Consider the following 26211-nt stretch of genomic DNA (forward strand, 5'->3'; position numbering starts at 1 on the left):
TCTCTGCTTTAGATAGATGAGGTGGTCTAAGGACCCTTTGCAGTCATATCTGGGCCATTGTCGAATTTAATCAGAGTGACAAAATGGAGTAAGACATGTTAAGGCAGTAAGACATGTTAAGGTCTGTATATAAACTGATGTGTAGGAAAATACAGTAAATCTGTGACATGCACAAAAAAGTCTAAAAAACTTGCAACTTTTATATATCTGCTACAATTTACAGAAATAACAACATGAAATATTGCAAAATAAATGGGCTGGAGTGGCCATGTCCTGAACAGCAAGCAGAGAGAAACTTGTCTGAACTTTCAATGTATGTTATAAATGCAGGTAAGACATTAGTCCTAAGTGGAATCATTCTTCCCCCTCTAATGATGCTTTGACACCAAGGAAATTTGTTCCTTTATCATTAAAATAGCTGTTGTCATTCTAGGAAACTTCATTTTGTGTCAGCATGGAAGAAATGTGTGAGGTCCAGCTTTCTTCACTAAGGAGTCCTTGAACCCTGTTTTCAAGGCTTCTGCATACTAGCTAAAGTCTCTGCTTTCCCCTAGTGTATTTCTCAGGCAGAGTCCAGTTGATGATATTTCAACGTAACTAGCATATCAGTTTCAAAGTCATATCACATTAAGGTGGCTCCCCCAGTGCCAGAAGTCTAAACAATAAATTGTCTCATCTTGAGACACTCCTACATTTTTAATGTATCCATGTCTGCTTAGTTACTGATACTTGGCTTAAGTGTAAAAGAGTACTTTTTTCATGCCTTCAGATCCAGTGGCCACTGTTGAGGAGTCTCCTTTATCTGTCAAGGAACAAATTATCTCTAGGCAGATATGTAGGGCCCTGCCAACTGAACTCCTTGAACTACAAATCACTCTCGATAGGATTAATTATTGGCTAAATAGCTTGTTAAAGAACCATCTTCTTTGTCCCCTTACAGTACGAAATGATTTCCAACTGGGAAGAGTTTAACTATTCTTCAGTAAATTGAAAACGTGTACTTCCAATGTAGTGTAGGCCCAACAATTCCTAGACTTAAAAAAAAAAATAAATAAAATGTTGCAGTTGGTAAGTAAACCACTAGGGGACGCAGCATTCTTGACCTGATTCTCGCAAGTATGGCTGCCTCTTGCACTAATTCTCTTTGATCTCATCTCCTAGTGAAGTCTGATCTCAGACTTTCTAAGGTTAAGCATTTTCTGTCCTTTTATATATTCAAATGTTTTATTTTGGGAGTGAGTCATTAGTTTAGAATAAATGTGCCTGATCTTATCTGACTTTAGAAGTTACACAAGATTGAGCCTTGATAGCATTTGGATGGAAGACCATTTGGGAACATCCCTTTTTGATAATGGATTTTAATACTGCTTTTTGATTGGTGGAAAAGGCAATCAAGATCTGTGATTGATTCTGTTTTCTGATTGTTACAAAAGGGGTTAAGATCTATGATTAGCTTGTTTTTAGTATTTAATGATTGGTCCTGAATACTAGGAAATGCTTTTTTTTTTTTTTTTTTGAGATTTTTGAAACTAATTTTAAATATTGTATTTCATTGGGTGCATGTGCTTTGAATGGTAGTTGATTGGTTGTGTGTGTTTTTTTTTTTTTTTTTTTTTTGTGCAAAGCCTGGAAAGTATTTAAATGCTTTGAAAACGTTTTGTGAAAAAATTCTGAGGAAGTTCAGTCATGAATATATTAAAGAACGAAAGCACTTAATCTTAGGACTCTCGTTTTTTTGTTCTTTGGATCTTATTTTGTTTCGTTCCTGTTTTGTTCCACTCTGTTTTTTTTTTCTGAGCTCAGATTTGTAACATTCTCCTTTTAAACTTCCAGAAGCCATACATCAAACATCACTGAAGCTGTGGACTGCAGATGTACCATTCTCAACCTACTCCATCATGAAATAGCAAAGCTCACTTATGACCTACCTTCCCAAGAATAATATTGAAAGCATTACAAAAAAAAAAAAAAGAACAGCATTATAAATTTTGCTCAGGGAGCTCTAAACTTAGGCTGGCCTCTGAAGCCAAAGATACTTATGGTAGAAAACTATGAAACAATACCCTACATTACTTGGAACATATTCATAATGATATATCCTGTTCTGATCCAGCGGACATTGCCAGTATCCTTGCAAACACATTTAGTATAGTTTTACCCCTGGAACCTCTATCTAAAGCCCTGAAACATCTGAATCCCTTACTTTACCAATTTCCTCAAAAGACCATTTACTGAAAATGCTAACAAAGACCAAAAATATTTTTTTCCTTGGGATCTAACACTATATCTGGTTGCTTAATTAACACGAGAACATACCCTTCCAAACAAAATCCTCAAAATGTGTAACCTAAGTTTATGTACTGTTTTTTCCTTGATGAGTGCTTGCAAGTCCCTTCATATGGGTGGCCTTACAACTATCCCAGATAATTGTAGACCTATCCACCTTACAAGCCCCATCTGTAAGACCAACAAATGTTTTACAATTGACTTTAACTCCAGTATTAAGAATCTTATTAGACATGACCCCTAACAGTTGAGTTTTGTGAAGGGTAGATCCTGGCTGATGAATCTGGGGAAACTTCTTTGAAAAGGTTATGGAGGCTGTAGATAGTGGGCATGCAGTATGTATATAGTATTTTCATCTTGCCAAGGCCTTTGACACTGTTCCTCATATTGTCATCATACAGAAGCTAAATGTTTTACAAATTAACCAATATGTGGTAAGATGGATAGTGAACTGGCTGAAACAACATACACAGTGCAAGTTGCAGGTGCTTAACCAGAAGGAATGGAAGAGACCAGCTCAGTACCTCTCCATTTCAGCACTTCTGATATCTCCAAGTAGAAAGTCAAGACCTCTGGCTAAGATGGATTAAGTCACCCACTGATACCCAAGCCTTCCAGAATAAATTCTCCCTAGTAAACTCCTGGCTTACTAAAAAAGATCTCAAAACTAATGCTAAAAAGTGTAATGTCATCACTTTGGTAGATGGCTGCACTTCCTCATATTCAATAGTAATTTAACTTGTTTTTGATTATATTGTCCCCTTTGTGGTGCATCTCATGAAACATATCAGACATTTAGGTTTGCGATCTTTTTGGGATCTTTCTAACATCCCTAACCTCCTGGAAGCTCTATCCATTTTATTCAATGTTTTACAGACTTTTGAATGGAGATCTCTGTCTCACTTACTGTGTCATTTATATATGGTTACCCTGCATCTCCTGTTTTCACAAGTTTAATATCTCCACTGACACTAGAACATGGTACGTAAATAAAACGCAGTAGAGAGGGATAGGTTTGTAACACGGCATCTCCTAAGTCTCTGGTATAAACTTTCCTTGCATGTTAAGCTGTGTGACTCACAGTCTTTCAACACCTAGATGGTTTGCTGCATATTTACTGTGGGACTGACTGTTGTGACTCTTCCAGAGAAAGAAGGATAATGAAGGAGGGTACTGGCAAGGCATGAATGGTGGTAAGACTTTGAGACCTTGAAATATCTGTTAATCTGTAAACCTGCTGCATAGTTATATAAATGCATTCCAAGCATTATGTTTAATATGCTACTTTTCAACTGCTGCCAAAATAGACCTGGCTCTCTGCATTAAACAGTGGTGTACAGAAGACTATTAGCTTCTATGAATAATGTACAGGCATGCACATACCATGGTGGTGTACTAAGTTGCTTCTCGCTATTGTCCTGTTCTCTACTGTCTTACTTAACTGTGACTGCATAGTGTGATTCATAAAATGCTTTGTGTATAGGCATGACAGTAGAGCTATGGTCACTTCTGTATTATGGCAGGGAGTGACAAGGATTCTTAAATTTTTACTTGTTATTCCAACATACCCACCACTGTATCATTTTTCAACACCACCATTTTACAAAACTACATCTCACACCATCCATCTCCCTCATGTAGGGCATGGCCATAATCGTTTACCCAAACAGTAAAACAAAATGTACATGCATTTATAGTCATAACATTTATCTTCCTTGGGATGATGCATATCAAAGTAACTTACAGATCTAGCAACTGATCATTGCTCTGTTGAAGCTGCAAAAACTCAAAACTATGGCCTCATTTCCAACCAGATAAACAGTGTAGACCTTCCATGATGGCAGTGTATTCAACTTCAGTACCTGTCCACCAATGTTTTGTTATAGGAACACCTACACCAGTATAGATTAATGAACAGAGCAGCATATGTCCCATAGGATTTCTTGTTTTCCTGTGTCTGACAAAGTATTCTTCTACAGTAGAGGCTAAATGAGGTTTAGAAAACTAGCATGGTTCTCTTGCACTTCATTATCCACATGGTGTGAAGTCTTTTGCTAGACAGTATGCTACAGTTTGATACAGTGAAGCAATTTTCATATTTCCTTGGTCACTGTACTAAAACTAACCCTGTTTATTGCCCTGTTTTGGTCCGGGAATCTAAGGCCTTGGGTATAAAAAACACTATGCACTACAAATATTATGTATTTCAATATCATGTCCTTATAGAAGTTGTGAACTGCTGACCTTATGATTCAGTCAGTGGCAGTTGCAGAGTTCAGATCAAGGTAGGGCTGCAGAAAGCAAATTAATGGATGGGGCTAAGAGGAACTGGATGAAGTTATGTTAGCTGTGGTTACAGTTTTACATAAACAAGTGGTAAAACACACTGCATGTGATAAACTATCTTCTACTAGTAGTCGTCCTCTTCAGAATACATGCCATAGGTAACAGTTCTCATCATAGACATAAGAGGTTCTGCTGTAACACCATCAAGTACAGTAACTCAGTCTGAACACAAAACCGGTTGTTTCTGACTACACAAAGCTACTTAAATGAGTATAAATATACAATGTAAACATGTATTTTACTATCACTTAATTGAGTTTCCCATAATTCAAAAAAAATGAAAAGCAAAGAACCTGGACAGCTGCCTTTACCCTCTTTAAAGTAGTAAGTCACACCAACTCTGGAAAACAGGCACTCTGTGTAAAGCAGTTGTTGCATTATAACAAAAAAAGAATTATGCTGAAATATTTCTTAATTCAGTTGAACTATGGGTTGGCAAATAGTTGTAGCACTCAACCCATCTTTTCTTCTGGCTCTGTCCTTAAACAAAGCAACTTTGACTGTCGGTAGGTAACCAGAGGGACTTGTAGGAGTCAAAGGCATTATGAACATTGTGTGTATGTATGTATGTATGTATGTATGTGTGTGTGTATAGATATATATATATATATATATATATATATATAATATAAAATATTAATTTAACATTTGTTAACAGTGAAAGTCCATCTAGGGCCGAGTGTTTATAGAGGAGGCCTGGGGAGAAACGCTCCAGATGCATGTCTTTGAATGTGGGAGGAAACCGGAGTACCTGGAGAAAACCCACGCGAATGCAGGGAGGACATGCAGACTCCACACAGAAGGCATCCCAGCCGAGAATGGAACCAGAGAACCTCTTCCTGTGAGGCAACAACGTTAACCACTGCACCACCCGTTCATCTCAGCTGAGAATGGAACCAGAGAACCTCTTCCTGTGAGGCAACAACGTTAACCACTGCACCACCCGTTACTTTTGTCAATGATGTACATATACAGATACAAGTCAAATGAGCTTAACAGACATATTAGTGATAGAAAATAAAGTTTAAACAACTTATAAATATTAAATATGTGTATAAAACAAGCATTGAACAGTAGCTGGAAACCAGAGTAGGCAAATGAATCTTACAGTGTAACCCTGAATGATTAGGCAGAAAGGTGGAATGATAGGTGTACATAATAGCAAATAAGCCCTTTGTATTTCTTAGGTTTGTGTTTTTAGGTTTCAGAAAGGCCATAAATGTCAGCAAACTGTAACTATATCATTAAATGCTTATCTTTTGTTTGTTTGCCTTTTTATAAAACACTTACACTGGAGTAAGTAATTTATACTGAGAGCAAGTCTGTAAGAATTTGGTCCTATGTGCATTTATAATTACGTTGAGCAGACATTTGCAAGTCATTTCAGTTGTCATGTTTAATAAGGCATTGCTGGAGTTAATGGAACACAGTGGCTCATATTTTATTTGTATAGCTTAATCCTGCCTGTTATGGTACTAGAGTGAATGGGAGACTTAAAAAAAAAAAAAAAAAAAAAATCAAACTTTCTACCAGTTAGATATAAACGAAAGAAATAGCTACTTAGCATGTTAAGTTAAGAAAAACTTATTCATAGTGCCCTGAATGCCTTTGCTACTTTGTAATCTTTAAATAAGAATCGATACAAATGGCGTAGAAGTATTAACTAGAAAGTCTGGTCCCTTACAGATGCTGTCATTATCAGCCCCCTTTTTTCTGTTTTCTACATAGTGTCGGGATGTCATGTCACCTGTCACCATCTCTCTGTGTATTCAGTGCCATTCTCCTACCTTCTTTAACACTCGTGCCTGGTAGTCCGAGGTTTTCTGTCACACAGTCCATCCACCTCTTTGCTGGATGCCTTTCTTTCCTCTTGCCTTCTTATTGTGTGTCCCAAGTCTTCTTCATTAGATTGTCCTTTGCTTTTCTGTACACACACCAGCATAATTTGTTCTCTTTAACTTTTTCTACAGTTGAAGCAACTTTGGCTTCTGCTCTTTTGTCGTCATTTCTTCGTCTTTTCCTCATTGTACATGCCATCACCCATCTCAGGCACTTCATCTCTATCACTTGTAGTGTTCTGAATTGCTCTGCTTTTACTGCCCAGGTTTCTGTACCATCCATTAGTACTGGGCACACCACTGTTTTCTGCACCTTACTTTTCAGCTTCTTTGGCATCTTTCTGTCCTGTATTACACCTGACACTCTTTGTCTGTTGGCTGCAGCTCCTCTGATTCTAACTTTGACCTCATCATTCAGACTTCCCTTCTCCTCAGCCATCCCTCACAGATAGTTGAAGCTGTTAACCTGTTCAGCTATAGTTGAAGCTGTTAACCTGTTCAGCTATTTTCCTTTCTATCTCAATTTTCAGCTTCTTCTGTATTCCCCCATTTGCTACCAATACAACTGATTTGTCTGTACAGAGTTTCATCCCCTGTGCCTTTAGTTTTGCATTCCATTCATTTATCCTTTGCTGAAGCTCAGAATCTGTTTATAATGCCACGTCATTTGTATATGGCACTTGGTTGATCTGTCCCCTCTGACCTGTTTACTAATGTAGTCCATCACCAGTATGAACAGCAGTGGGCTCAGAGCTGTTCCCCTGATGCAGTCTCACTCCCACTGATAATCCTTCTGTAAGACCAAACACGTTCATACTTGAGTCAATGAATCCTTCTACCTAGCTTGCACTAATTCTACCAATGTTTCTGGGACTTCGAACCACTGCAGGTCTGCCCAAATCAGCTTTCTTGGGACTTTGTCATATACTTTCTCAAAATCTAGGAATGCCTCTTGGACTCTTTCCTCGTTTCAAGCTTCTTCTTGAATATCTGTCTCACTCCGAACATTGGGTCATTTGTGCTGCATCCTGATTTGAATCCAAACTTCTCATCCCCATCTTACTTTAATCACCCTCTTCAGAACATTTGTGCAATGTGCAGGAGTTTGATACGTCTGTATTGCCCACAGTTGTGAATGTCCCCTTTGTTCTTCAACACTGGCACTAGTATGCTTATTCTCCTTTCATGTGGGATGCTCATTTCTCTCCATCCTGCTTTGAGTACCCTCAGAAGTCTTCTCACCCAACATCCTTACCATTTCGGCTGCGACCTTCTCTGAGCCTGCTGCTTTCCCCGACTTCATTTTCCTTGGTGCTGTTCTTAGTTCCTCTATGGTGGGCTCCCCCTCCACTTTCATTGTCAGCTGTGTCTGGGGCAGTACTACTTCTGCTGTGTTTTCTTCATTTAGAAGCTGCTGGAAGTGCTCTTTCCATCTGCTTTTGATGTTCTCTGGACTGGTGAGCTGGTTGTTGCTGACATCCCTTATGAAGGGTGGCTGACTGCCTTCATTTTTTTGTCTTTGCCTAGCAACCTGTTTCTTTGTGCCATCTGCTGAGTCACTTTCTGGAAGCTGGTAGAGTGCAAGTGTAAATCCTAATTTTGTATCTGTAAATAGTGTGGGAAGAAATAGCCAGGGAATTGTTATGGCTAGGCTTGTATAGGCCCTAGGGCCGATAGCCTAGTACCAACCTATGAACCTATGTATCTGTATTCTGGGACCAAAATACAGCTTGAAAGATCAGTACAACACAATTGTCATATCCGAAGGTAGGAGAATTTGAAAGTACCATAAGATTACAAAGACTGAAAGTATTCAGTGTCTCAAGTGCAGTATTAATTATTACAATATTTAATATTCAGACAGCTTTACGCTCCTACTATAAAGCAGTCTTTTTATGAGCACAGTTCCTTCAACTGATTACTTTATGAAATATCTAAAACTCAAAACACTGAACCTCAAATGATAAAAAAAGACGATGCACAAACACTGAATGTTACTAATTTCAGATGGCAGACACTGAATAATTCCTTCCAAGTAAAAATGCCCTATTAAACTTCTGCTACAAAACTGATCTGCTATCGTCTTGGTTGTGGTATTGCTATGGAAAGGTTTTTAGTAATATAATGTGCAGGGTTAGGGTTAGCACACATGATTAAGGTGGGTGGGTGGGTTGTGGGGGCATTGCCTCACAGTTCTTGTTCTTCACTTTCTGACCTGGTTGCATCCTGTTTTGAGTTTAAACTTTTTTCTCCCTTTGTACACATTGGATTTTACCAGGTTCTCCAGTTTCCTTCCATATACCAAAAGTGTACAGTATGTAAAATGGAATTTCTTCAAGTTACTATTTGGTGCGTTCTGTGGGTGAGTAAATGTGCATGCGCTGGCATCCTGTCTGGGATTATTTTCATTCTTACACCCATGAATGTAGGATGGGTAATTAGAGAATTTAATTAATTTAATTATTATTGGAGTTAATTTACCAGTGGGAGCTGTTATATGATTTATTCCAATTGGAATGTGTTACTTTTTTCCAGTCAAAAATACAGATTTAAGTTCAGTAGCTTCATCTGTGCTCTAATATATTATTTCCAGCAGTGTTTTTGTGGCACAGACCATATAACATCTGAGAACTGAGCATATTTTTCCAGTGTACTGTGAGGGATTTGTTCATTTAATCCTATCCAGGATGTATGTCAGTGTAAGCTGTCAAGTTTTCTAGCACATTTCTGTTTCCTACCCTTTGAGCTTTCATGTGTATGACTTTTCATAAAATGCTGGTATATTTTCATGTCTTCACTTGTTTGGCTGTAGTCAACTTTTCCCATTCCACCCACATTCTGATGACTTTAGCCAGCTGGTATTATCAGTTGTATAACACTTAGATCCTGCTTGCTAGACCTGTCAAGTTAGATGGCATGTTCTTGCTGTGTTCTCTCTTCCCTTGGGTTCGTTAAATGCTTGCCTGTTGATTTCATGTGCCGCATTTTGCAAATGGTGATGTATCACTGTTCTTGCATGGGGATTCTTTCAACACAGTTGATGGAAAAAATATTATATACATGTGTGTGTGTGTGTGTGTGTGTGTGTATATATGTATATATATATATATATATATATATATATATATATATATATATATATATATATATACACACACACGTCTTGTGGAGTTTCAAGCATTGGATATAGGTTTAAATTTGCATACACTGCACTTTTTACATATTAACATTTTGAATACTACCTTGTAGGTCTGGGTGATAATGTAATTGTCATTTTGTTTAGAAAGGAGACAGCAGTTGGTTTAATTTTACTTGGAACTAGTGTCACTCCCCACATTTGCTGGAAGCTTTATCTTAAAGTTTTAAGAGTTAAACACTACCTTCAGTAAAATTATGACTAAGAGGTTGCATTGTAGGACCTGCAAAAATATATTGTCTTCTAGAAGTACTTATAAAGTGGAATTGAATTTTTGAAATAGAAATGTTAATTACGTAATAAGATGCTGCTTTAAGAATCCATAGTAGAGGGGGATACAAAGTTTTTTTTTTTTTTTCTTCCTTCCTTCCTCATATTAATTTCTCCACCTAACTACAGAGGGATTAAATTGATCAGTCACAGCATGAAGTTGTGGGAAAGAGTAGTGGAAACAAGGTTAAGAAGGGACGTGATGATTAGTGATCAGCAGTATGGTTTCATGCCGGGAAAGAGCACTACAGATGCGATGTTTGCTCTGAGAGTGTTGATTGAAAAGTACAGAGAATGTCAGAAGGAGTTGCAGTGTGTTTTTATACGACAGGGTGCCTAGAGAGGAGTTGTGGTATTGTATGAGGAAGTCAGGAGTGTCAGCAAAGTATGTAAGAGTGGTACAGGATATGGACGAGGGTAGTGTGACAGTGGTGAAGTCTGCAGTGGGAGTGACTGATGCATTTAAGGTGGAGGTGGGGTTACATCAAGGATCAGCTCTGAGCCCTTTTTTATTTGCAATGGTGATGGACAGGTTGACAGACGAGATCAGACAGGAGTCCCCGTGAATTATGATGTTTGCAGATGACATTGTGATCTGCATTGAGTAGGGAACAGGTGGAGGAGACCCTGGAGAGATGGAGATATGCTCTAGAGAGAAGTGGAATGAAGGTCAGCAGGAATAAGACAGAATGTATGTGTGTGAATGAGAGGGAGGATAGAGGAATGGTGAGGATGCAAGGAGTAGAGGTGGCAAAGGTAGATGAGTTTAAATACTTGGGGTCAATAGTTCAGAGTAACGGTGAGTGTGGAAGAGAGGTGAAGAAGAGAGTACAGGCAGGATGGAGTGGGTGGAGAAGAGTGTCAGGAGTGATTTGTGACAGATGAGTACCTGTAAGAGTGAAAGGGAAGGTCTACAAGCGGGTAGTGAGACCAGCTATGTTATATGGGTTGGAGACAGTGGCATTGACAAAAAAGCAGGAGTTTGAGCTGAATGTGGCAGAATTAAAGATGTTAAGATTTGCAGTGGGTATGACAAGGGTGGACAGGATTAGGAATAATTATATTAGAGGGTCAGCCCAGGTTGGAAGGTTTGGAGACAAAGCCAGAGAGGCACGATTACGTTGGTTTGGACATGTGCTTAGGAGGGATATTGAGTATATTGGGAAAAAGATGCTAAGGATGAAGCTACCAGGTAACAGGAAAAGAGGAAGGCCTAAGATAAGGTTTATGGGTGTGGTGAGAGAGGACATGCAGGTGGTTGGTGTGACAGAGCAAGGTGCAAAGGACAGGAAGACATGGAAACAGGTGATCTGCTGTGGCGACCCCTAACGGGAACATCCGAAAGAAGATTATTCATTTCTCCAACTCAGCATGTGGTAGATGTCAGTAGATGTGGTCCGTTATTTAAGAGTTAAGTAAAATGTTATCAAATCCCCAGTATTCCTTAAAGAAAAGTACATCGTTTGGATGATATTTTAGCTTTAACCATGTTTGTGAGTAAAAGTAGTATGATGTGTTATAACTTAATGGCATTTTCCTTTGTGAAAAGTGTTTACTGCAAAGAATACTGCAACATAGTTGGCACCTTCTGCTGTGAAGTGTATTTCATTCTGATGGAGGTATACGAAAATAAATGTAAAAGTTTCAGGTTGCAGGGTTGTCCGGTTGTAACAGAGTGGAGCAGTATGTTGTATTTGCTGCAGACATTCTGATATTTTCTTTATAGTTTCATGGGTACTTAGTATGCTATTGAACTGTGAGGATCTTGAGAAACTTAGCCTTGCATTCTCATGGTAGTTTTTAGATCTTACATGTATATAAATAACCCACAGATGGCTAAACAAGAATATGTTGGGGCATTTACATATTTCCCTTATTTTAGTGTATTAAAGAAAAAAGGGCAGTAAAGATAAATTTGTCCTATTATTGCATTAAATTCTGTAGCAGCACATTTAAATTCCATGTGCCTTGTTGAAAGGGGAGCAGTGATTCAAGGACCTAAATTGTGATCATGAAGAGATTGGCTGGGAAAGTGGGGGTTGGGAGGAAGTTCCCCCCCCTTGTGGAGATGCAGATGGGTAAAGCACCCTCAGTAAAATGCTTTTGACAGGGTTATAACAAGTTTTGACATTAATTTTATTTCATGACAGTCACTTTGTGCTCAGAGTTTTGAGATTCAGAATTTTCTGTATTAAAATTGAAAGTCCTGTTTGCCGTACTATGTTAAGTAAAAGGCATATGCTTCCATGATTCAAAAATATTCTAAAATACATTAATTTGTTTTCTTGAATTCAAGTAAATTTTGACTGGACATGCAAATATAAATGCATTGCTGATTTTAATTGTATGTTAGTTGATTGTAGTACAGGTATGGTGTGGTTCAGGTATTGTAAGATTTGCTATGCATAATGAATTTATCCTCTTGAAGGAGAAATGTCAAGCAAGCAGGGGTTTTATTGGAAAAAAAACATTTCAGCTACTAGACATGACTTATTTGGTGTTTTATCGTTGGTGGGTTTTATTTGGAATTCACTCTACCATTATGGATAGACAGCAACTCTTGAGAGCACTGCAGAACTTCCCACTGAGGTCTCACTCTGTTTGCATGTAGTCATCATATTGTTTTCCTCTTTGGCTTCTTGGGTCATATGGTTTTATATTGGCAGTGATATTTAACCCCCTCTCCCTTTTTCTGTATTTAATGGTGCTTGAATCTTCACTTAAGTCTTATGAGCTTGTCCCCCAGTCTTTTTTTTTTTTTTTTAATTAGCAGAGTAAAGTTTCTGAACAGGAGTTGAATTAATTTTATTTATTGCCATTTGTTTACCACTAAAAGTCCAACTGGCACCAAGTCCTATTTTCATTAGAAGCCTTGGGAGAAAAGCTGTACAAAATTATAAAATGCAGTGTCATGTCTAAAACAGTTATAAAACATCAAACTTTGTAGTATTAAGCATTTTTACACATATTTGACCTTAAATGTATAACAGTTGTGACTGACGAAGAACATGTGGAATATGTTGTAGTTACTACACAGAGAAACCTCTGTTGATTGTTAGTTAGTCCTTTTGTTGTTATACATTGTTTTTTATTCAATACACTAATTGTGAGTTGCAGTTCACATCAGTATGGCTGCAGGGTATGCTATGGAATCAGCATCAACAGCACTTGTCAGTAGGTTTAGAAGTTTTTTGATGGTGCGGGTTCTGGTTGGAAAGAGATGGAGTATGACAGAATGTGGTTGGTAGGGACACTAAAAGTGGTTTTGGTGTAAGCAAGGAGAGGACATGTTCTGTAAAATCGGTATTGCATTGGGTAGCATTAGGGTTGGAGATTTTGGTGATAGTTGAAGGTGTGGTTGTTAGGCTCAGGTGTATTAGACTCTCTATTGCATTCCAGAAAAGTTTTGAATTCAATTTATTTGTCCTGCAGTTTTGTGAAGTATACAGTTTTAGCAGATCTGAATTTGTTTTTCTTAGGTTTCTTAGTTGTCTAAAGCGTTCATTTTGTTGTGTTCAATCCTTAGACTATACTCTCTAGGCTTGTCTCTTTTTTAAAACAATTTGCCTGTTTTCATTTTTGAACCTGTGGGTGGGGTTGGATTTGACTCTGTTGGATCTAATGGGAGCTTGATCATTTAGGATGTTGAGGAATGTGCCATTAGAGTGATTTACATCATCATCCAGGGACATGTTAGTTTAGGCTATCCCAGCTCTATTTGTGGAAGTAGTTGATGATGATAATGTTTAAGGAGGAGATGTTGCATACTTATTTATAGATTTTTTTCTATGTGTTTAGCTTGTCTTATGGCAAAGGTGGGGGAGATGGTCACTAATAATGGTCACTAATAATGCCTTACAGATATCCAGCAGTGCTTATTTCGTCTGGGGCAGTGATGAGTATCCAGTGTAACACTGAATGCCTATTACTGCACCTATTAATTTTAGTAGCAAAAGATGAAATGTGTTTGAAACCAGAAAGGTTAATGGTTTTACACATGCTGGGAGAAGACAGAATTAATAAGTAGGTAATCTATGCTGAGATCACTTAAGATAATAATTTATTTTTTGCTATTGTGAGAGAGCCACTAGAGGACATGTTATAGTACTGTGATGCTGTTACCAGGAGGGATATGTATGGCTTTGATGCTTATGCTCTTTTTTTTTTTTTTTGGGGGGGGGGGTAATTATTTCAGGATTTTAGAGATTGGGGTAGAAGAAGTGGTAGGAAATGAGTTTTAGATTTTTTTTATGATAGCTGTTCTACCAGCTTTCTTGTGGTGTCTGTCTTTTTTAATGATGTTATAACCAGGGGAAGAATTTCCTGTTCTTTGGTATTGGGTTTCAAACAAAAAGGCTTCTGTGACTGTTTAGTATATCAGAGGTGTGTGATGATATGTATGCATGCAGATCAGGTTGTTTGTTGTAGATGCTCCTAAGATTTAAGTTAATTAGGAATAGACCATTGTATTTGTTGAGTGAAAGAGGATGTTGCATAGGTAAGAACAGGTAGAAGATGCAGGGTAATTGTGTGGAGGGGCAGAATGGTGTAGATGGTGATAGTAGAAATAGGATTAAGATCATTTTTGAGGAGTTGAGTAGAATTAGAGGGGTGGAGCTGTTACTATGAGTTGAGAAAGATAAGAGTGGTAGACTAGGGAGAGGAGACTGACTGATTATTTGAGTGAGTTGTTGAAGTAGGTGTAGTGGTGAAGGCTGAGGTATAATTGCTTGTGCTTGGTTGTGTAGAGGGAAAGTGTTGACTTTAGGAAGTTAAAATCTAGGTGCGATGGGAGTGGGTGGGAACTGTGGTTAGGGTAGGGGAACAGAGTGAGCAGGACCCCACCAAAAGCAGAGTTGCTGAGATCTACAATATCTGTTTGCTCCTGCCATATAGAAGGTAATCTGTATAGCTAATAAAGATATAGTCAAGTTCCAAAATGTGAGGGATACTGGTAGATATTTTGAAAAACAGGAGTTTGCAAATAATTTGCAATATTTGCCAGTTGTGTACTGAATTTAATTTTTTACCCACCTTTACAAATATCTGCCCAAAGTATTTCAACCACTGCTTGTTTATGAAATTGCTACAGTATTTAAATTGTACGGAACTTGGAACTTTGAGAGGTGCTTTGATATTTTACATTAAGATAACAATTATACAAGATGTGTCCTTGTAATTTACTACTGAGTGGGGACTGAGGGCAATATCTTTCTGGCTAAACTGAAACATTTGGAAGCTTAATGACTTTTTTCAGAGTCACATCATATGCAAGTCAAACTAGAAGGAATTCAAATGCAAGTGTTCTGAATTATACATAGATGCACTTTATTGCTGTAAAATGTACCCTTTACCACTGTACAGAAAGAGAATGTAATTACATAAGCATAGATATTTGGTTAGTAATAATACATGTTTGAGTGACTTCCATTTACTAGAGAAATTCCATTGGAGGTGTGTAGCAGTAATTTCAGACTAACTGTCTTGGCATATTTTATGATTGTTAAAGCTGAACTGTTGGTGTAGGCTTGAATTCAACTGGTGTAAAGATTAAAGAACTGAAAAGGCTGGTTTTGCTAAAATGGTTTATTTAGTATCTCAGCTAATGTCTGTTATATGATATGCTGATTTTTTTCAGAGCTGTTTGAGAAGGAGAAGTTTGAGCTTAGAATTGCAGGTGGTGCAGTCAGAGACATTTTGAATGGAAAGCCTCCACAGGATGTGGACTTTGCCACAACAGCTACTCCTGATGAGATGAAACACATTTTTCAGACTACTGGCATCAGAATGATCAACAACAAAGGAGAGAAACATGGTACCATCACTGCCAGGGTCAGTTGAAGTCTTTTTTTTTTGTAAATTGTAGTTTTCATTTTGAAGTTGGAGACTCTGCTTATCTCTGTTTCATGATGAGCTCAATCTGGATTAGCTAAGTTCCATTTTTTTCATCTTTGTATTTGTATATAGAAATAAAGATTTCAAATCTAACATAAACCTTGAGTAATTGACTTTAAATAACAGATTTGGGTTAATCAGTTTTTCATATTTTTGTTTATTTATCAACGTTGGCTCAGTTACATTTCCTAGAGACACCTGACGTTTATTGTCATGTCATTTGTCTCATGTCATGCAGGTGACTTGTGTCATAGTATTTATTTATTTATTTGTCTTTTTGTTGATTTGTTTTTCTATATGTCAGGACTACTTTGTCCTGATTTTGCATCTTATCTGTTTTATTCCTTTTTTGTGCAGTACTTTGCTGTTTGAACTGCATGTATGCATTTTGTTACAGTATTGCCTCTACACAGCCTTACATAGCTTGCATTAGCTGCAGTCGTACTTATTGTTTCCTCATTGAACTTCATTGTGTAACAAGTGTTATGTATGCAAACTAGGTCAATTAACCTGGTCAAACTCAGGCAGTGGGATTGAGATGTATGGTATACATTTAAAAATATAAAGGCTTCATCAGCAGGAGAAGAGTAAAAGAGGTAAAATGGTCAGTAAATACAGGTATTCAAGTGTGTGTTTTTCTGTAACTGTTTTCATAGTAAGAGATCCATCCTTGATAACTGGCATACCTCTCAACTGTACAGATTTTCACAGAATGTCCAGATTTTTCTCTCGTATTTTTGGTCCATTTTTCATAAAATTGATGTTTTCTGGCAAGTTAGTGGCAAATCATTAAAGATTGAGATTAGAAAATGACAGACATTTGAATTTCAGACTTCATACCCTTCAGAAAAATTCATGCTAATGCAAAACCTGTCATTCTATCAACTTTCTAAGTTTGTAAGCGCAATATTTAAAAATTGTCCCTATTTTGGGCTTTTTGTCCTACTTTTATTTATGGCTTTGTCCAGATTTCTTGCTGTAAGAGGTTGAGAGGTATGATAACTGATATGACTGATTATCATAGGCATTTTACTGTTTTGCAAGCCAAACATTTCCAGGCTGCTGGTTACCTCCCCCTCAATATGCCACTGTCCCTTTACAAGTCTTCACTGATATGTAAAGAGCTAGGATGAATGATTTTAATAGTTTATTTTCCTTTGCTCCAGGGTACAATAAGAAGGGTAGATGCAAAGACTGTAAAGTATGTTTGACTTGTTTTAGTGTCTCTGTTTCTTTATTTATAGTGTTTGTAGTATTGGCTAGGTTTCCCTGTTTTTCTGCAAATTTTCCTGTCAAAAATATTATGTTGTTGGGCCTAGGCCCCTTTCAGTGGGACTGTATTTTTATCTCAATATTCTTAATCTTTGACTACCTTTAATAACTGTTAAAATGACATTTTTTCATTGTGTGTTGTTAAGTGTCCTTTTTTTTTCTAAGTGTGAGCATTTATTCTCTTGTTGAATTTTTCCCTTTGATAACCATTCCTCTTTCATTACAAAAAGTATGGACTTTTGAGCTGTTTAAAGTTACCTCTAGTTATTAATATTATTCAGAAGACTGTTCCTTTCTATGAAAGAATTTGTTCAAATATCTTGTATCGGTTCCTTTGAGGTACAATTTCTTAAAAATAAAGTAGAGATTTCATAAGTATGTCCATGCACATTAGGTGTGTGATTTGCTTGTGAGGGATTCATGCATGCTGTATGTATTCTAAGTCTTCCTTCTCCGCTCTCCAGCACAGAAAAGGCTAATTGCAATTATATTTGTGTGTCTTTGTACAAGTGTTCCCCAAAGATTCTGCTGAGCTTAGTTCATCTTCCATGTCATGAGATCTTGACCTCATATACATCTAAAAACTCAACAACTGAAATTGCTGCAATCCAAGACACCTAAGAATTTCCTTTCTGGTGTTTGCATGGCTTTGAAAATCGTGAAGTCTGCAGTCAAGAAGGTTACTTTGAAAATAGTAAGACAGCTGTTCCTCTTGTATTACTGTAGTTAAAGTGTCTGGTCTTTACTGTTGTGGCTGATTTGTGCCAGATAAAGAACTGGACATTATTTAGACTCTTGATACTGAGACTTTCAAAAGAAAGGCAGTGTCCTTCCACAGTGATTCTTGCCTTTGAGTATGACAAGTTTGTGGAGGCCTTCTTTATAGATTAGCTATTTCCTCTTTCATGTTTTCAGCAGGGGATAGAGATTCTGCCACCACTTCATGTTTTCAGCAGGGGATAGAGACTCTGCCACCACTTAACTCTGTAAGCCTAGGAGACGGTACTTCCTATGATAGTGTGAAATGACAGCGGAACATCTTGCCTATGTGGATATCAAGTTGAAGATTTTGTAAGACACTTTTCATTGAGAGAATACCTTGTGTATTTGGATCTCTGTGTTTTTGTGAAAGTTTAGGTACTGAGCAAAGAGCAGAGAGAGTTACTTTCATTCTTTCACAAATGGGAGATGAAAAGCTGAAGATTTATAAATACAGAAGTGGTTTGTCTGGTGTAGTCCACGATTACCAAACTAGATGAGCTTTTCTGAGTGTTAACATTGAATTTATTAATATTGAGCCAAATCCAAATGGTTGAGAAGTGTTAGGGGTTTTGTTCCCTCCTAATATTATGATACTGCCTGCATATAGTATACAATTGGTCTGTGCAAGGTCTCCTGGAAGATCTTTTATGATTGGTGAAGAGTAGAGGGACAAATAATGACCCTTTTGGAATGCCTTTGTTCGATATTACAGAGGTGTTGTTAAGTCCTAACAGAGAATGTGTGAATACAAAGGAAGATGGAGAACTGTAATATTACCTCAGAGGAAAACCCTGCCTTTGTATTTTTCTGAAGCAGGACTGTATGATCAACAGTGTTAAAGGCTTAACTGCAGTTATACAGCCATGCTCCATGTTGGAGAACATGGTTGTTGAGACTGTAGTTGACAGTATTGCTGCTGTAACTGGAGTGGAAACCATACTGCCTATATTCTGTGACGTAGTGAAGAAATTTATAATAAGCATTGTTTTGAAGGATTTTAGTGAAGTAGCAAAGGTTAGAAACAGAATGAGAAATCGTGGCTGAAGCGGAGTTGGGGACTTTTGCCAGTTGAAGGGCTAAACCATGTTTAAAGCAGTGTGTGGAAATTTTAGTAATGAATATTAGACTGCATATAAAGGCAAATGGTTTGCAAGGTAGTGCACTACCAAATTTGAAATTATTGTGGAAGAAAGGCTGATATGTGCACTTGTTTTTATCAGAGTGTTTCTGGACTTTTTTGTAATGGTGATCACTTTGAAGTAAAATTGAGGGTAATTGAGTACTTTGTGTAAGGATCTTGCTGGTGGTATGTGAGGGGAATTATGAAAGCGCTTGTACTGTCCGGTTATGGAATAGCTGCTACTGTCTCAAGACGAGAAAAGATGCTTAAGGCTTGAATTCAGGTTTGAATGAGGCAAGGTTTTTCAGGATTTTCCAGAATTTCTTGAAAAGTTTTCGTAGATCTGCAGTATTCAGCTCTAGTTTGATTAGTTGCTAGTCTGCTTTCTTTTTTTTTTTTTTCATTTTTCTGTAAATATTGATAATCAAGTTTGAGGGTTTGGACTTCCATTCAGCCCAGGACTTACTTTGGGGTTATTATAAGCTGTCTAATTTTGTCTGTTATCCACGGAGAAGGTGCAGCCAGTTATCTAATTTTTGAGAGGGTGCAATCTGTCTTGATTAGTGGTCAAGTAGGTTATAGAAAGTAGAAAAAACAGAAAATGTATTAAAAGTTGTATAGCAAGAAGCAGCCAACTGTTTTAAGTTTGGCATTGAGGTTGTCAACAGAGGTTTCAGGGATAGTTCTACTTTAACACCAAAAACCTTCCATAAGTTAACTAGAGTGACCAAGATGAGAAAGTGGGACAGTGACCACTGAGGGAGTTAAGAGCAATTTGTAATTGTTGCAGTTTTCAGGTATAATTTTTAGAACTACACTAAAGAGTATAAATATGGAGTTGAGTGTGTTAGGCCTAGTCCAACTGGTTACCATTTGGGAGAAGTTATATGTTGGGATTATTCTGTCAAAATGGGGCTTAGGGGAGCCAAACCAATCTAGGCTGAGATCACCTAGGAACATCAGTTTCTTAGTGGTGGTGTGCTGAAGGATAGTGGTATGGTTTGATTTCAGTAGGATAATGGTGGGGGAGGGGGGTAGAATACACACAATTGTGATTAGCATCTTATCATGGCTACTACATAATAATTGGACTAGAAGACAGCTAGGGCTAACATTCAATGTGGAATCACCTTTATCTTTGAGTGGAAGAAAGGTTTGCATTGTTTCTGATGAAAAGCATAGTGCCATCTCTTTGACAAAGAGACATGATGATCGCCAGAAAAGATATCAAAGCTAGAGACGAAATATGGTAGAATGTGGGTGGAGTCCTTGAACCAAAATTCAGAAATGGATACAAGTTTGGAAGCATGATGAACAGGCCAACATTCCATTTTGGACAATTTGTTATTTATGCTGCCAGTGTTCATTTGAGAGAGGTTTTTAAAATGTTTGGAATAATGTGGTGAAAGGTAGGGCTGGAATGTGGTTGGCATATACATCAGCAGAAGATATGAGTAACATAGGTGTAAGCTTAAGCATGGTTTGCGTTTTTTTTTTCTTAATAAACCTGTACTATGTAGTAGTTGAGGAAGAGTATGGGGAAAGGATTAGTGCCTTTTTAGGGAGGGGTGTAGATAAATGTAAGTAGTCCACCAAATGGTTATTTCAACAAAGAAATGGGTAGTGGGTGATAGTGAGTGGTATGCGTGTGGTATGTTATAGTGTGGACAGGGGAGAGATGAGAAAATAAAAAGGATAGCTGCATGAAGAAGTATTTAGTAAACAGAAGTGGAATGAAATAGGAAGAGAAGACAACTGATGAGAGTCAGTGGAATGAAATAAGAAGGGTAGATGATGACTGATAAAAAAGAGGGGAGAGGGAGTCCTGTGTAGGGGTGGGGTTAGGGTAAGGACTGGATGAATAGGAGGATGTAATCGAGAAATGTTATGATAACTGGGTGGTGCAGTTTAAGGGAGGGTATTATGTAGGTGTAAAGGAAACGAAGCAGGGGTGGGAGGAATGGGAGTAGGAAAAGGGAGCAGAGAGTGAGACTGGAACTAGGAGTAGGTGTGCTGCAGCTTACTTGTGGAAATAGAGTAGGAACAATACCTTAAGGTATTGGATTATATCCATATGAGAAATCTTAGGGTAAATCCAGTGACATACAGCGCTGTTAGGCCTTTAAATAGATAGAGCAGCTAGTGAATTTCATGGACTTCCTGTGTTATCTCTGGGCATCGGGTGGGACTCCATTGTATACGACAGAGGATATACTGTTTTATGAAGGATGTCAAGTAGTAGCTAAGCAGGCATGCCAGAGCTGAGCCACTTCAAAAGAGAAACAGGGGCATCGTGACATGAGCTGGCTTTCTGGATTTATATACACCCCCCCAAAAAAAAAATAGAGAGGTGTGTGAAGGTGAGTAATCAGTCCACATAGAGGGAAATTTGTAGCTGAAGAAAGGGAAATAAAAGTGCAGTAAGCCATGCACCACACAGCACAGTTGAATGTTCAGCTGTGTTGCTGTAGCAGGTCAAGGTCAATAAAAGTACACAGAGCCACTAAAGGGCAAGAAAAGTATAGAGAGAAGGGCAGGGAGGAGAACGTAAAAAAAAAATCAGTTTTTTTTTCAGTACAACAGGGCACCAGAATTGCTTAGATTACAGTGATTAGATTTCAGCATGAACAGCATCATACTGGCACGTAACTGAACTTGCGGTAACAAAAGTTATGGCAAATGGTAAGTAAATCTGAATCAAGACACTGTGTTTAGAAATATGAAATATAACACTGATGCCCAGAAGGAGATGTTAAAAAGGCATAGTTAAAGTACACACTGCTTGATTTAAATGTAAATGGTCAAAGTGGAGGAGCATACAGTGAAATTGCACAAGTTTTTACAACATCAGAATCAAGTAAAAAAGTGAAAATAAACAAAACCACTGTACTGTTTAATATAAAATGTGACTGCTTTACTATATGGAACTAACACCAATTTGCATTTGAAACCACTACAAATGTTTCCACACCAAACCCGTTTGCAGTTCCACTCTGAGTGAAAAACATCAGTTTTGAGCAGTGCTCTAGATAGATAAACTCTACAGAGATGTGGTGTGCATCTGTTAATAAATGGAGACAAATCAGTTACAGACACTGCAGAATTTATTTAAATTACATTTTGTAGTAACTCTGAATTAGGTAAAGTACTAAAATCAAAGGAGCAAATGCAAGGCTAAAAATCCCAGCTTATACAGTTTCTCCCCAACGCATATATGATTGCACTAGCATTGATAAGCTAAATCAAAAACTACTTGACTATAATAAAGTGACAACAGTTGTCAGTCACTTTCAAATACAGACTATGTACTGATCCTGTTCATGAAGTCATTACTGTCTGACTGCAGCAACCTTTAATGTTTTAGCTTTCACAAACAGCCTGCCTTTCTCGTCTCCCACCCAAAAAATTACCTCATTTCGGCCAGAGGCAGTGTTTGACATTCTGGTCTCCTGCCTTGAGCAGAATTTACTGCTAGTCATTAACCTACCCCAAGTACTAATACAAAAAGTAGTAATTGGCATATACTGATAAAATGAGTTTGGTAATTTTACCACAGCCTCCATACTTATCTGGTATGTTAACAATAAGTTTTCTTCTTTTGGAGATAACTGTAATAAGATGGAAACATCTGTTATTATAGTCAGTATCTAGTTAAATAACTGCTGCTTACCTGTAAGCACTGGTAGAAATTTCTCCTATCAACTGATACTCTCTGATCAACTGATATGAATTCTTAGCTCACACAAGGTTAAATTTTTAATCATCAGGATATAGTGAAACATTTTAGAGAGAGAAAACAAAATCTAAAAGTTATAAGCCGTATTATGCTATGATGACAATAAAGGGTGTAGGCTACAAAGCTTTTATCCAGTGCTGAGATATGGTTAGGTAGGTTAGTTAGTTAGTGTACTGGTCCAAAGACCTTTTATAGCTGCAACCCATGCCCATTAGGCAATCACAAGCAAGATAAGATAACATATCACCATTGGGTTGGAAGCTCCTTATTACCTCATAGTACTGCATACAGCAGATTCTGGAGTTTATAGGTCACCCTATGAATTTTATCAGAATCATCTAGCATCTAGGGTAGATGGTATATACAAATACAATTTTACTTTGTAGTAAGTACTGATAAGGCCTTTTTTCACCATGACAATTACATACACTGACAGAAAAAGAAAATGTGTTGAGAGTTACTGAGATGAAATTGTGACAAATGGTTTCAAAACCAGGATCCAGCTGTATGTTCTTCAGTTTTATTTCATCCTTTTCTCCAAAAAAAACGGAGCGACTCTCCCTTCTCTTTCTTTCTTGCTACAAACTGATCGGGACATTGTTCCCTCTCCCTCCATTTCTCGTCTTTTACATAAATGTTAAAATTATAGTTACTTAACAGAAAACAGGTATAGAGTACCAGTGATCTGATCTGGTCACCAGCATAAGCAAGAGTACTACAAAGAAAGAAACAATTGGTAGAGACCTCTCCTGCTGCCAGTGCCAGTTTACAAGATGCAGGGCTGTGGTTGGAACTTTGTATAATATTTGCATTTTATTTTAGACAGCCTTGCAGCAAGATCCACGCAGAGATCCAAGTAGCACTTTTAATAAATAAATTCAATAAACCTGGAGGAGGACCACCAGAAGAGCCTTTGAAAAAGTTATCCTAGATCTGTTGTAAAGGACAGCACTAAAAAGGGACAAGATAGGCCTAAACCAAACATCTGATTTCTTCTCTTTTTATCTTATTTTCAGCTCATGCTATGTTCTGATATGTCTCATAGTACCCCCTCACCACAGGTTTCAGTGACAGGCTTTCTAATTGGACAAAAGCCAGCTGGTGAGAGAAGTTAAGTAGATGGAGATCTGTAGTAAATTTGACTTGATGGAAAGATGAGTCTGTCTCTGGTATGGTATCCTCTATGTTCACTGGATTTTTGTATCTGCACCTAACTCTTCATCTTGCATAGCAGTAGACAGTGTACAACACACCCATTGCTGGGCCCCGTGCAAGGGAGTACTTCCAGCTGTGGATCCCAGTTAAACAACAGTGCTGTCCTTGGTGAGCTTGAGCTCCCTTAACCCCAAACCAAAGATGTGTGCTACCAAGCTTTCAACAGATGGCACTCTTGCATCAGGTCTTTTCAAAACACCATCCTTTGGAATAGGCAAGCCAGTTTCCGATAATTACTTCCAGTCTTCAAAGGCTAAATCTTGCAAAGCATGAGCTACTAGTCAAGCTCATGTTATTAGGGATGCAGTCAGGTCCAAAACTGCTACACCAAAGAAGGCAGGCATCCAAATTCTGGTGTTCAGAGAAGGTATGCAAAGCAGACCATGTATTCCAGTTGCAAATGTGTTCCTGAAGGAAGCTATACACAATGCGCAATCCTGGTGCAATGAGCTTTAGATGTCATCTCTATGGGCCTTCTGTGCTCATCACAGCAAAAGGAAGATACAGTTACCAGCCACTTATCTAAGCACTGCTTATACATGTGTCTGTCTATTTAACTTCAATGAAAGAAAAAGACCAGGTGTTTGTCTTGCTGAGGGAGACTTCTTTCTATAGTGTGCATAACACACACTTTTACCTAGCATGAAAATCAGAAGATGAATCAACCAGTAACTTTTTCTGAACAAAAACGACCTGAGAAGGAAATGAAGAATTGGTCTTGATGGAGACAACAGTACCCGGCTCAATATTTGGCAAAATATGAAACTCGCGAGTCCTTATTAGAGTGGTATCTAGCACAAGAAGTAATAGTTCCTCACAACAGAAGCTTCAGATAATTTGAACTGGATGTCATGAGTGAAAACAAGTTGTGTTCTTCCAGACCAAATTGTGATCCCAAGGGGGAATCACAGAACATTCCTAGGTATGCAAGCCTCTGTTGAAAAATTTGTGTATGAAGATATTAACTAATTTCAAAATACTCCCTATCCTCTGCATCATGGAAGCCAAAGATGGCTAGCAAATTAATATTTATACCAGTAAAACATTAAGCCTTTATCATAAAGGGGGAAAAACACTTCACAGTGGAGACAGCAATGGGGGTTTCTCTCTGCCAATAACAAAATAAACCCTTTGCTGTTGCAAACATTCCTGGTGGATGTGCTTTCTGGGAAGTCTGCAAAACACTAGTGGTTGGATAGTCTAGGTGCTCTAGTAATGACTGGATTAGGTGGATCCAAGATGTCATAGTGAGGGTGCACTACACTGAAAATTGAGCACTTAACATTTGAACTAGCATAAGTGCATGAGAAGGAATTATTAAATTGTTCAAAAGTAAACAAGCTTCAGGTGATGATGTCAAGAGAAGGGGATAATGGTCTTTGGTTGTGCTGCAAGTAACATTTTGTCATTTTGTCAAAAACATAGTAAAACTGTGGAAGCATTTGTTTTTTACAGCGTAAGAAAGAGAGTGCTGCAAAATTTTATGCCCTGAAATAGTTAGAAGCAGACGAGGACAAGAAATAAGTTGTAAATACAAAAACGTATTGCTAAAGAAGACAGACCACACATCAAGCAAAGATAACTGATGTGGCTAATAGAGTACCTAGTCATATATAATTTGAAAGTAAAAATGTACCAAAAAATGTGAAGTATAAAAAAATATGTGAGCAGCTTGCAACTTAACTAGCAGAAACTAAAGTGCAAGAGGATGAGCTGGCAGATGCTCTGAACTCACAAAATGCCACTAAATCATTGCAAAAGGAGAATTAAGATTTAAAAGATAAAATGCCTACAATGCTATTGAGTTAGAGAAGCCAAGGGAGAGAGGAGTGAACTTTAAAGACAGGACAATGGGAGAATATTCACATTAATGGAGTACCAGAGAAGCAAGAAGGAAAAGACTATGGCCTCTGTTCAGAACAAATTGGCCAGATATATGGGTCTACGTGCAGGACAAGTAAAAAGTGAAAGAGCAGATAGACTTCTGTGCCTTCTGTAATGGGAATGATGAAAGAACTTGAAACTTAAAAGAAACAGAATTTGTCTTAATGTTGGCGTTGACGGAAGATTTTTAAAACTATTTATTTTATTTACCAGGAAGATCTGACTGGACACAGGTCCTTTTTCAGCAGAGGTCTGGGGAGAAAAGCTCCATATAACAGTAAATGAACAGCAGATTACAAGAGCAGTTGAATTTACAATATTCAGGAAGAATACATACAATAGACAAAACACTAGAATTGCATAGGAGACTTGGCAATATCTGGCTAGAGGC

General features: G+C 37.8%; 1 protein-coding gene across 1 annotated transcript in view; it reads left to right on the forward strand.

The window, feature by feature from the left end:
- Positions 1 to 26211, forward strand: part of TRNT1 (tRNA nucleotidyl transferase 1) — a 419244-nt gene that overhangs the window by 14022 nt on the left and 379011 nt on the right. Inside the window, exon 2 of the mRNA XM_044078012.1 lies at positions 15575 to 15768. Coding sequence (XP_043933947.1) covers positions 15575 to 15768 — 194 coding nt within the window. The remainder of the gene's footprint in view (positions 1 to 15574; positions 15769 to 26211) is intronic.

The sequence above is a fragment of the Protopterus annectens genome, chromosome 7.part0, assembly GCF_019279795.1.
Source record: "Protopterus annectens isolate FY-2018-M chromosome 7.part0, PAN1.0, whole genome shotgun sequence".
In the NCBI taxonomy this organism is placed as follows: domain Eukaryota; kingdom Metazoa; phylum Chordata; order Ceratodontiformes; family Protopteridae; genus Protopterus; species Protopterus annectens.